The following is a 12,070-nucleotide window of genomic DNA, read 5'->3' on the forward strand; positions in this document are numbered from 1 at the left end:
GTCTCTTTCTCCCTCCCTCCCTCCCTCCCTCCCTCCCTCCATCTTTCTTCCTCTCTCCCCCAAACATCGTCTCGGTGCCCTAAAAGGTGTACTATTATTAAGTAGTTTCATGTTCATTAACATTTTCTCATCTAATGAAATACATGTATGCGTGTTGTATTTTAATCGGGTATGCACAATGTATCACCAATCCTTATTTATATACATGCTACCCCTGCGTTTTACCTTACGATCCTTTGTTAATTTTTTTCCTTCTCTTTGCAGGTAAGTGTCTCATCCCGTGATTGCCTGCGCCCCCCCCCCCTCCCCGGCGTGGGTAAGTAGGGAAACCTTGCACGCATTCTTAACGTATCTGGTCTTTTCGGCCGTCGGTAATGAGCGTGCGGGGCGCGGTCGGGTGTGGCGGGGACCAACGTCACGGAGGGAGGGAGGGAGGGTTGAAATCGGGGAGAAAAAGCAGGGGATTTTGCGTTTTTTTCTTTCTTGTGTGTGTGCGTGCAAGTACAAATGCAGGTGCACGTGTTTGTTTGTGTCTGTGTGTATGTAGGTATGCATGCGTCATTACTTACAGGTCCATCGTGTAGCCAGCCATGTGAATGGGCTCTGGTGTGGAAGGAGTTTGAGGTCTTGGTTGTCCTACTGTCTTCATTTTAACGCGACTTGGTTTGCGATTGTAAATATGTTATGGGTTGTAATTGTCAATGTTTAAGTGAGGCCTCTAGTGTAATTTGCTTCATTTTCAAGCCCTTTTTGTCAGTATATATGCGCATCTTTGTGATGCCATTTCTCCCTCGTTGCATTATTTTGCTCTTTCCTCACAACGAGCGCAGGGGCATCTCGCATGAACATAACCGCGAAATAGAAGTTAACCGGTTATTGCAAAACCGCTGCGTAAAGTGCGTACGTGTCCCAGGCCCACCCACGTGTCCTGCGGATGCGTCGCTAAGAAAGAAAAGTCCGAGGACGGCGAATGGATTAATGATGCCCGGCGAAATCTCCCCCCCCCCCCTCCACGCCATCCTCGCTGCATGCAGTTCACGAGGGAGAAAGGGGGAGAGGGATGTTGCACGTGGTGGCGATGTCAAGTTGCGTGTTCATGGCCACGCGCAGGGAATGCGGACTGAACTTCAAACAGCGTAGGTGACTAAGTATTTTAAGCAGTGTAGGTGGCAAGTAGGTATCAATAACAATACATCCAGATCCCTTTCTTTCTTTCTTTCTTTCTTTCTCTACCTTCTTCCCTCCCATTATTTCACTCCTGCACTTTCCGCCCTTGTCACTCTCATATTGTCTGAGTGAGGCGCGAGACGAGAGGAGTGAGGAAGCCATCGTTGACCCGGCGAGGTCAGAGGGCGGGCGGGTATCGGGACGAGGACGGCGTTGATTGCTGTGGTTGCGACCGGTTGCTGCTCCTGGGACTCGCATGATCAGATGATGCAGCAGCTGGCACGATTGTGGATCCTGTGTTCCCCCCTGCTGCTACCCTACCCCCTACCCAAGCCGCCCCCTCTCCCCTGTCGCGTAAGCAGTGGGTACGGCGTGCCTGGCGTGTCTCCCCTCAGTGCGGGGCTCTTTGTCGTGGCTGCGGGAAGCTGAAGGAAGTCGTCGCAGGATGTGAGCGACGCGAGGCGGCGCGGCGGAACTGGTGAGGGCGGAGGTGGAGGCGGAGTGGGTGGCAGTATCAGGATGTCGGTGGTTATGTGCCAGTGTCTGATGCCCGGACCTCGGCTTGTGGTGCCTGCCCTCACTTGCGGTGCCAACTCCATCGCGCGCTTACCTTGTCGTTACGTGTGACGTCATACGGTGTTTTGCGTTTGGCGAGGCGTCCTTGAGCAAACCAAAAGGCGAGTCTGCGCCCCAAGTTAATCAGTAGCGACGCCAAAGCTTCCTTTAGGATTCATTTGTATTAAAGTAGAAACGATATTCCTGTGCGATTGCGAAAGGCGTGATCAACCTCGCATATCAATGTGGTTACGAAACCTCAGCTGAATAGCAGTGTGAACAGGGCTTCGGCGTAGCCAGAAGCAGCAGTGTGAGTAATGAATCAGAACCAGAATATGCTTTAGTGATGTGAACGGCGATACAGAAGAAGTGCTGCTCTATTTTAAGCCGTCGTTAGGGATTAACGTGACCGCCCGCACTTTGTTGCAAAGCAGAGGCAAGTGGAAATCGAGAGTGCGGGCCGTGCGAGGGTGAGAGTGAGCTCCTTCAAAACTGTCACTTCGCAACGCAGCTCTCCGGGCCCGTGCCTGTTCCCAGCACGCGCCTAAGCTCCTCCTCAGTTGAGTGCATCACGCTCTCGCTCGTCCCGAATGCTTATGCTTTCGCTGCGAACTTGGTAACCTCGGACGCTCCCACGCTGGATCAGGGGAAGGGGAGGACGGGAGGGAAGGGGGGGATTGACGTCCTGGACTGGTTAGGGGAACCTGCACACGCTGCCGCGGGGAATGTGCGTTCGGCCGTTCGTTCGCTTGTGCTCTCTCCCGCCAGCCATATCCTGAACTAACGCTGAATCTGTGCGGCCTTCGGTGTGTGCTTCGTGTTCTCGTGTGATCGTGGCTGCTGACGGCCGGACGGAACGTGCTTTGAGAGAAAATCGTGACGTGACTGTGTTATTACGCAAGCCGCTCTCGCCCCCTACTCAAGAAAAACAACAACGTAAAGACGCGGCCGAGACCTTTGTGACGCGCGGAGAACTGGGTCTCCTGCAACCTCCTCCGCCCCGCTCCCCTCGCCCCTCCTCCCTGCTCCCCACGCCCCACCCCCCGGCTTCTGTCGCCCCTCCCCCTGCTTCCCCCGCCGCTCCCCCCAAACATACCCTTGAGACGAACGGCTACTCCCCCATCCCGCACTCTCTTCTCTCGTACATGTTATTCGCGTCTTTTTTTGACGCGGAGGAGCGTTTTATTTGTTTAGGTGTTGAAGTGTGCTTGTGTGGCGGGTCAGCACGGGAAGAGGCTGTGTGGAGGTGCCCCTCCCGCCGGGAGTGTGTTCAGAGATCTCGGTCGGAGGAAGGGGTTTTGCCCCAAGTGACGGGGTAAGGAGGGGTAAGGGAAGGGAGTCTGGCCGGGTGCCCGGGGAGACCTAGGGGTGCCAGCGCCGGCTGTGTGCCCAGCCCCCCCAGTGGTGTCTCAGTCACAGCCCCAGCAGCAGCAACAGCAGCACAAGGAGCGCCTCGCCAGCACCACCAGCTCGCCCCGGCAGTCCCGGCCGGTGGTGAGAGGGGCGCGCCCGTGTGCTTGGCGCTCTCTCCTCCTCGGCTATCATGTGTGTTGTTAGTGATCGTAGTCTGCTCACTCACGCCCCCGCGGCCCCCGGTGCCCAGCGGGACATTCCCCTGCTGTGCTGCTAGTGAGAGCCGCGTTCAAGCGCGAGAGTGAAACTGGAGTGGTACTCGTGCGGCGAGCGACGAGGTTGTGGTGGTGCAAGTGGGCGGCGCTGGAGCAGTCGATTTGAGTTGCGACTCCGTTTTGCTGCGCGATGTCGGGCTGTTCCATGGGGGGGCAGGAGGCGTCGGAGGTTCTCCCCTGGTGGAGCCCCGGGGTCATGCTGGTCCCGAACCGCGGCCGCCCCCACAACGCTCGCGAACCGCTCCGCGAACCCATCGACAATGCTCAGACGAGGCGAGAGCGGCATGAGTTGCGCCGCAGACGCACTCACAAGGACCGCAAGAGAAGAGCTCTCGTCCAGGGCAGTCCCGAGGCCCCGGGGAGCGGGAGGTGGCTGCCGGAGTGGTTGGTCGATGCCGTGGCGACCGCGTGGAGGTGGACGCTGAGTGTGGGGATGGTGATGCTGCTGAGGGCAATAGGCGTCATTTGGAAAAGTTTGGGAGGTGCAGAGAACTCGTGGGCGGAGAGGGTGAGTTGGAGCAGCGAGCGTGACACCAATGAGTCAGATTCTGGTGAGGGGCTCAGTGTGTCTGCCACCCGACCCTCGTCCGGGCCACACGCTCCACCCTGCGGCACACCACCACCGCCGCCGCCACCCCCGCCACACCTGCCCGACCAGCCACACCTCAGTCACCAAGCCTGCCTTCTCCCTGCCACCCACACTGACGATACACTTGACACTGCAGGCTCCCGAGAGCCACGTCGTGTGCCTCGCTCCTCCATGATCCATCCTACACGCGACCCTCAATCGCCAACGCCTCCCCCTCCTTTTCCTTCTTGCTCTCCCAGTGTCACCCCGCGTACCAGCCCGCCTTCTGGTGCCACCCAAAGTGATAGTGCCTCGACTGGTGCCACCGCAAGCCTTGCACAGTCTCCTGGTGCCACCGAACGCCCTCTCGTCGTCACCGAACTTGCACATTCTCCGCCGTGCCACAGTGAACCTGCTGGACAGGAAGATGACAGGTTGCAAAGTGAGAATGTTCAGTCAGCAGTTCCGTGTGCAACTTCCTGGATCAGCAAGGCAAGGGAAGGGACCAGCATGGACTCAGCGGAACAAGACTCGGGCGTCCAGATTCTGGCGGCCATGCGAGGCTTCAGCTCTGTGCAGGAAGAGATGATGCGCGCCATCAGAGATGCCAAGGAAACTTCCCTGGCCCTCGTCGAAGACAGGCGGGAGAGTGTGTCCTCTGTGACTAGTAGTGGTTCCCTCGGCTCGCTCGGCTCACTCGACGCCTACCTGTCGGGGGCCTGTCTAGAGTCGAACGTGAGTTCTTCGGTGAACTCGGCTCGTGACAGTCCGCTGCCCGACCATGACTTGCCCTCCGTGATCGAAGCGGCACCTCTCGCTGCCGCCGCCCCCTTCCCTCGCGACTACGACCAGCGGCTCGAAGAGGACATCGAAGCCTCCCTGGCGCTGGTGGACCACCACTCGCCGTCGGACACAGACACCGAAGTTGAGGATATCTCAAAGGGCGGGCGTGTCGCGGAGGCTGACGAGGGAGTAAGTGTAAGGGGCAACCTCGTGCTGGAGATTCACCGGCGCCAGTGGTCCCCAGACGCTACCTTCCCGAAGGACCTGACGCCCCCTGTCAGGACTCCTGAGGATGTTCTTCCGCCTCCCGAGCTCCCTCTTAACCCCGCGGACCCCAAGGTTGAGTCAGAGAGTCAGGAAGTGATCCGAGCGATAGTGGACCTAGCAAGGGACTCGACCCAGGAGACGGTTTGCAACGCATCCTGTCCTCTGTCTGCCGAGACTGCAGCGTCTCGACCTGCAGAGGTACAGACCTCAGTGTTGTGCCCAGGTGTCCTTACAGAAACCTCAGAAAATAGAGATTCAAAATTAATTGAAGGTGGCCTTGAAAATCGTGTTACTTATGATGTTCATAACAAATCTGAAAAGAGAAACCTAGAGGGAAGTTTTTGTGATGATTCTATAATTTCTCCAAGCTTTTTGGATGTAGAAGTGAGCGAAGTCCCTTTTAGAGGAGAAGAAGCACAGTGTAATAAGAGTGCGGGCGATCAGCATACGGCAACACCGCCAGAGCAAGATGATATTCCCCACAGGAGGTCACCCGATAGCGGTTCGGGGAGCACACTCCTCGTCCTGTCCGACGCTGCATGCGCCTCGCCCACGCGCACGCGGAGCCCCGGCCAGGCCTCCCCTGGGCCGCGTGTCACAGACCGAAAGGTATGGGATGAGCCCGAGTCAGTGACAACAGCAACTGCAACAATAATACCAACAGGGGCGGGAGAGCAGGCAGCTGCACCGCATGTGGAGGAAAGGGTAAGGGAAGGGGCGAGAGCAGGACCCCCCCGGCCGCACCCCCTTCCCCTCCCTCTCCCTCTGCCCCACGCACACACTCACGCACCGCCATTGCCCCTGCCTCCATTACGACCTCACGCACTTGCACATCGAGAGACTAAATCAATGATTCTGCCAGATGAGGACGACGATGACGACGACGAGTTGGCGGGCCTGATGGTGCCCAAGAGCGAGCCCAGCCTGCCGAAGTTGGACATCACCAGCCTGAGAAACGAGATCAGCGCCATCCGAGCGGAGATCCTCACGCGAAAGGGCTCGCAATCCCACGTCAAGGAGGAGTCTGAAGAGCGCTGCTTCGTGTCCTCCTGCGACGACATAACCAACCTGCGCGACGAAATCCTCTCGCTCAAGCAGGACTTCTACACCCTCCTCAGCGAGAACACGAGCAGCCCCGCAAGCGGCTCCAAGAAGCAAAAGAAGACACACCGGCAGCACCAGCACCTCAAGGGGCCGCTGCTCAAGCACCAGCTCAAGTCCATCAGCATCGACAACGTGGACGACCTGAGGAAGCAGTCGGTCAAGGAGCATAAGGGGGGCTTCGCGCCCTTCGGGAGCGAGGCGAAGGGCGAGGCCGACGCCGTGCGGGGCCTCAGTAGGTCCAGCATAAGCGTAGTGCAGGACCTGAAGGAAGAGCAGGAAGGCAGCAGCAGCAGCGTCAGCCGGCCCTCCAGCGAGGTCTACTACAGCACTCAGATTAGCACCGAGTCCTATGAGTCCGCCGCCAGTGAGCTTCCTGGGCCAAGGGCCTCCCCGCCCTACGAAGCCCTGAAGGACGACGACTCGAAGGAAGGCTCGGTGCGAGCGTCCAGTGTGACGAGGAGATCGACTCGGCTGGAGAAGGGGGAGGAGAAGGAGAAGGGGGAGGAGGGGGCGAAGAGTCCGTTAGAGTGCGGTGCGAGCAAAGTGGAGATCCTCTCCGATGAGGATAATGAGGAGGAAGAGGAAGGTGACACAGATGATGAAGATAGCGACACCACCGAAGATGAATGTCAACAGATTTTGAAAAATAGTCGCACGACGAGTGTCGAGAGGGTTTTATACGGCATCGATCCGCCGCCATATAAGATCCGAAGGTGAGTACGGGTTTCTGCAGCACGCCGGATCTCGTTCGGTCATTATTTTTGCCTCTTACTCTAACCTGTAATTCTCATGTTATGTTTGAAAGTATGTACGCAAGGCGCGGCGACGGCATGGCTGTAATACATCGTTGTGAAAGTTCCAAGGTTATGCAACAATAACCCTGGTAGGATTTTTTTTTGTGTGTGAAAATTTCACGCCGATGCGTGTTTGTTTTGTGGAAATGAGAGGGGGGGTTGGGGGTATAGAACGAAGGACGCCGCTGTTACCAGAGTAGAAGAGGAAAATGAGAAGGAGAAGAAAGATGAAGATAAGGAGGAGGAGCGGCAGGAGGAGGTTGTGTGGCGGTGGTGCCTCGCTGAATTATTACCGCCCTCACCCCAGACCGCTGCCACCCGCTCCTTCCTCATGCTGTCTCACTCATGGTCTTCGGCTCTCGCGCTTCCTCATACACGCTTCTTCTGGACATTTGTTCGTGTTCTCTCACGCGGAGTTCTCATGGTCGTCCTCATAGTTCTCCAGGGTCCCTCGTCGTCCCTCTTGCTCCTATAGTGATCCTGTCTCGTGCGGGTTCGTTCTTGGTTCTCATGGCACTACATGGTTCTTCGCATGGTCTGGCGTCATGTTTTCCTGTCTATCCGACTGCTCTTTGTTCGTCGCAATTTTCCTTTGCAATTTTCAGGACGACCATCTCTTTCGCCTATTTCTTTTCCTTTCTCGTAATGATTGTTTTTGTTTTTTGTTTGTTATTGTTTTTTGTGTGGACTTGTTGATCTTCGCGCCGTTATGATCATCTTTATTGTCATTGCTACCTCCATCTACACTCCTTGTTGTCATCGCATTATTGTTATCGGCGCCCTTTCCCTCGTCTTCTCTTCAAATTGTCTCCGTTTTGCTTGTTATCTTGGACTTGGCACCTTCCCCCTTTTCGTGAAAGATGGCGGCTTGTCCTTGGCGTCTCCTTACCGTCCCTCCCTCTCTTCTTACCCTCGCCTCTTGTTTCTCCGTTTCTTTTCTCTGGGCTCTTTCTTTCCGCTTTCTCGTTTTTTTCTAACTCTCTCTCTCTCTCTCTCTCTCTCTCTCTCTCTCTCTCTCTCTCTCTCTCTCTCTCTCTCTCTCTCCCTCCCTCTCTCTCTCTCTCTCTCTCCTCCTCTCCCTCCTTCTCCTCTCTCTCTCTCTCTCTCCTTTCTCTCTCTCTCTCTCCTTTCTCTCTCTCTCTCTCTCTCTCTCCCTCTCTCCTCTCTCTCTCTCTCCCTCTCTCCTCCTCTCTCTCTCTCTCTCTCTCTCTCTCTCTCTCTCTCTCTCTCCCTCTCGCGTCTCTCTCTCCCTCTCGTCTCTCTCTCTCTCGCTTCTCTCTTTTTTCACCTCCTCTCTCTCCCTCTCTCTCTCTTTCACTCCATTCCTCGCTCTCTCTCTTTCTCCCTCTCTCTCTCTTCCACTCTCTCTCTCTCTCTCTCTCTCTCTCCTCTCTCTCTCTCTCTCTCTCTCTCTCTCTCTCTCTCTCTCTCTCTCTCTCTCCCCCTCTCTCTCTCTCTCTCTCTCTCTACCTCTACCTCCCTTCTTCCCCCCCTCTCTCCCACCCTCTCTCCCACCCTTCCTTTTCCTCCCTCCATCCCTCCCTCTCCCACCCACCCACCCTCCTCACCCGTCCTTGCTTGGAGTCATGAAACCGGTCTCTGGCCTGCCATTGTTGTTGTCACGTGGACCATCCAGGTGTTTTTGTTGTTGCCGAAGGTCTTGTTATCGTGGAAAGGGGCTATGGTGAATGTGTGGTAAGGTTGTATCAGTGGTGGCAATGTGGAGTCGTTGGTAGGGAGTGATGCGGGTGGTGGTGTCGGTGGTGGTGAGGCTGATGATGTGAGAGAGGTTCAAGGAGAGATTGAGAGAGAGAGAGAGAGAGAGAGAGAGAGAGAGAGAGAGAGAGAGAGAGAGAGAGAGAGAGAGAGAGAGTATGTGTGTGCGTGTGTGCGTTCGTGTGTGTGTTCGTGTGTGTGTGTGTGTGTGTGTGTGTGTGTGTGTGTGTGTGTGTGTGTGTGTGTGTGTGTGTGTGTGTGTGTGTGTGTGTGTGTGTGTGTGTGTGTGTGTGTGTGTTGGCAGTGGTGGTGACGCAGGCCCGGTCGTGTGGGAGGAGGACAAGAAGTCTCTGGGTAACGCGCAGCCCAACCGGTCTAGACCCAAGACCTTCAGACCACCACGCTCACCGCACGGTCTTCCTCGAGCATGAACACATACGTCACCACCAGCAGTCACCACACTTGCTGGTCTTCGCGATCGCTTCGCTGGTTACCGACGTCATCATTATCTTCCTCCTCCTCGTCGTCATCATCATCATCGCATGACTTTCGTCTTCATTATCCTCATTTTGGCCGTAGTCCTCACCTTTAGCCGCCCTCTCACACCCTACACCTCATCACCTCCTTAATGAGAATAACCAAAAGGAATCCCGATGTATTACGCTAAAGGTAATATTTAAAGTGAGGTTCCTCGGCCGAGAAAGGGCATGGGGTTGCGAAATGGGAAAAGTAAAGAACGGAGGCAAAGGCAGGAGAAGAGTGAAGGTTATCTTTCTTAAAGGGTAATTGAATATTCTTGTGCCCTATCTGGCCTACTAGGGTTGTACCGAAAGGCTCTTTGAGGTCGGTGCCTTTGTTGTTTTCCTGCATAGGTTTGTTTGGTGTTTTATGTTGTCTTGTTTTTTTTGTTTTGTTTTTTTGCTATATCCTCTTCAGGGGCGAACTCTTTTTTGGCGTACTATATCGAGGTTGAAATGTTTGTTTTATTTATTTTTTGGGTTTGTTCATTTTGTCTTTATTGTCTTGTTTGCTTTCAGGGATGAACTGTTGTCAGCTTCATCCATCGAGATTATGGTATAGGTTGAATTATCCCCAGCAATGGAGCTCAACATGCACAGTCTTCATCTCCATTCTTCTTTACTTTTGTTTAAGGTTCGTGTGTGTGTGTGCAAGGCGTTCCGAAGTCACCCGGCGAGCCCCAGCCTTCTCAGACGCCATAACATATCATCGAGGACGTGCCAGTCGTGTCGTCCGTGACAGTGCACTCACGATTCACGAGTGTGCGGTGCTGCCTGTCTTTGGCTCGGCTCGAGCGACGCGGGCAGTTCATCATTCTTGTGTCATTGAAGCGTTGACTACATGGACTCTCGAGTGCTATTTACATCCTTGTGTGAGGCTTCACACTAACGGGCTGGCGCTCTCCAACATCCAAAGTCACTGGCCATTATCTACATTTAACGTTCATTCGGCGCGGATCACGTGACCAGATGACCTTTTTTGCTGTATCCAGCCAGCGCCTGGCGGGGTTTTGGTCGTTTGTGTTTGTTTCGGTGGATTTTCCAGGCTCTTTCTTGCCAGTGTGAGGATAGGGACACTAGCGAGGCAGGGCGAATGGCAAAGAGGCGCTGGGATAGAGGGTACAAGGGTGATGGGGTCGTACATATGGTGGATATGGGTGCCGGATGTGCAGTTAGGGGAAGGAGAGAGAGAGAGCAGAGCAGAGCTGAGGCGATATAGGGCGAGGGAAGGGTGAGGAGTGAGGGAGGGAGGGAGAGAGGGAAGGAGACGGAGGGAGGGAGGGCCACCACCCACCTGAGGAATCGATACTCCCGAAACTCTCGGTTAACGCCACACAATTTCATGAGCGGCCGGGTCTGGCGGAGACGAGAGAGCTCTCCCTCGCCCGCCCCTCCGCCCCTCCGCCTCTCTCTCGCTCTCCTCATCCCCAAAAGGCTTTTCCTCTTCTTTCTCCTCTCTCTTCGTTCGCCTCTCCAGTTTATCTTCCATGTATTCTCATCCCTCTTCGTCAACATTTCCACCTCCTCTTTTTTATATCCTCTTCTTTGTCTTATTTGGTACCGTTTTCCTCTCCTTCCTCCTTCTTTTTCTCTCTTTCCCCTCATAATCCCCCTCCCCCTTCCCTCTTCCTTCTCTCATAATCACCTCCTTCCCTCTTCCTCCCCTCATAATCCCCCTTCCCTCTTCCTCTTCCTCTTCCTCTTCCTCTTCCTCTTCGTGTCCGCCCTGCCGCCTCCTCTCCGTTTTCGTCCCCGAAGCCAGATCGGCCACGTCACACCTCCCTCGCCTCCACGGGTCGTGCATGTGGTCATTGCGCCCATCATGCACGTTGGCACGACTTGGGGCCAAAACACATGTACTTGTTCTCTAACTCAGTGCCAACTGCACCTGCTCACTTAGATGCTCTTAGGGCCTGGCCACTTCGTTGGTAGAACCAGTGCCATCCACACGGCAGGTTCGGTGCCGCTAATCGCCCCTAACTGCCTTGCCGCTCGTCTCCCCAATCGCTAATTGCAACTACTTCGATCGCGTCTGACGATGGCCGGATCCTGTATTTATTGGCTTATGTGTTTATGTATTTATTTATCTTTGATATTTGAATAAGTTTGTTCGAGAGGTGTTTGTGAGGAGTTCCTTTGTTTGTGTGCAAGGTGTTTGTTGTTATGGCTTTGTTGTCGGGGGTGTTTGTGAGCTGGTAATTGGACCTTGTTAAACTTCACGCTTTCATGTCCCAGGTATGCTAAATTCTATTAGTTTTCAAGATTGCAGGTAAGCATGTTTACCTGTTGACAAGAGGAATCTGAGGCATTGCCAGGAGACATGGGATGCTGTTGACGAGATCATCGTGACCTGTATAGTGTCTTGTTGTATCTTCTTTTTTATTATCTCGCACGCTCGCCGTTATTCTTTCTTGTCTTTACCATTTTGGCGCATGCACACTTACACCTGTTTGTGTGTTTTTGTATTTCCTATCCCGTCCTTCATCATTTCCTCCCTTCATTCCAAATTTTCTCATAATAGTCATGTTTTCCAGTCCAGTCTCCCACTCTCGTAGTCTCTCATGTTCCTCCAATGTCGCAACCCTTGGAAAAATGTATGACGACGGTTAAGGCGCGGTGACGGAGGTATGGAGAGGCTTGCCAAAGAGGGAGGGAGGAGACGAGGAGTAGGTGAGGGAGGGGGGAGGGGGGAAGTGACCTTGTTTCCATTTTAGTGATTGCCAGCTGGGAGCTCACACGCCCGTGTCTATCATGTTCGCGTCACGCCCCCTTGCCACCCCACCCCCTTCCTTTTCCCTACTCCGCCCCCTTCTCATCCATCTCAACCGTCCAGCCTCCCCCTCCTCCTCCTCCTTCTACATCTCCTCCTTATCCTCCCCTTCTTCTTCTTTTCCTTTTGTCCCTTCTCCTCCTCCTCCTCTTACTCCCCTCCTCCCTCCCCCTTCTCCTCCTCTTCCTCTTCCTCGTATA

At 54.7% G+C, this 12,070-nt stretch overlaps 1 protein-coding gene across 1 annotated transcript in view; it reads left to right on the forward strand.

Moving 5' to 3' along the window:
• Positions 1–2,392: 2,392 nt before the first annotated feature.
• Positions 2,393–12,070, forward strand: part of LOC122248415 (uncharacterized) — a 44,117-nt gene continuing 34,439 nt past the window's right edge. The window contains exon 1 of the mRNA XM_086551113.1: positions 2,393–6,785. Coding sequence (XP_086407239.1) covers positions 3,481–6,785 — 3,305 coding nt within the window. The 5' untranslated portion in view covers positions 2,393–3,480. The remainder of the gene's footprint in view (positions 6,786–12,070) is intronic.

This window comes from Penaeus japonicus, unplaced genomic scaffold (assembly GCF_977035675.1).
Source record: "Penaeus japonicus unplaced genomic scaffold, GWHDUDI00000001_assembly GWHDUDI00000024, whole genome shotgun sequence".
NCBI classification, from domain to species: Eukaryota; Metazoa; Arthropoda; class Malacostraca; order Decapoda; family Penaeidae; genus Penaeus; species Penaeus japonicus.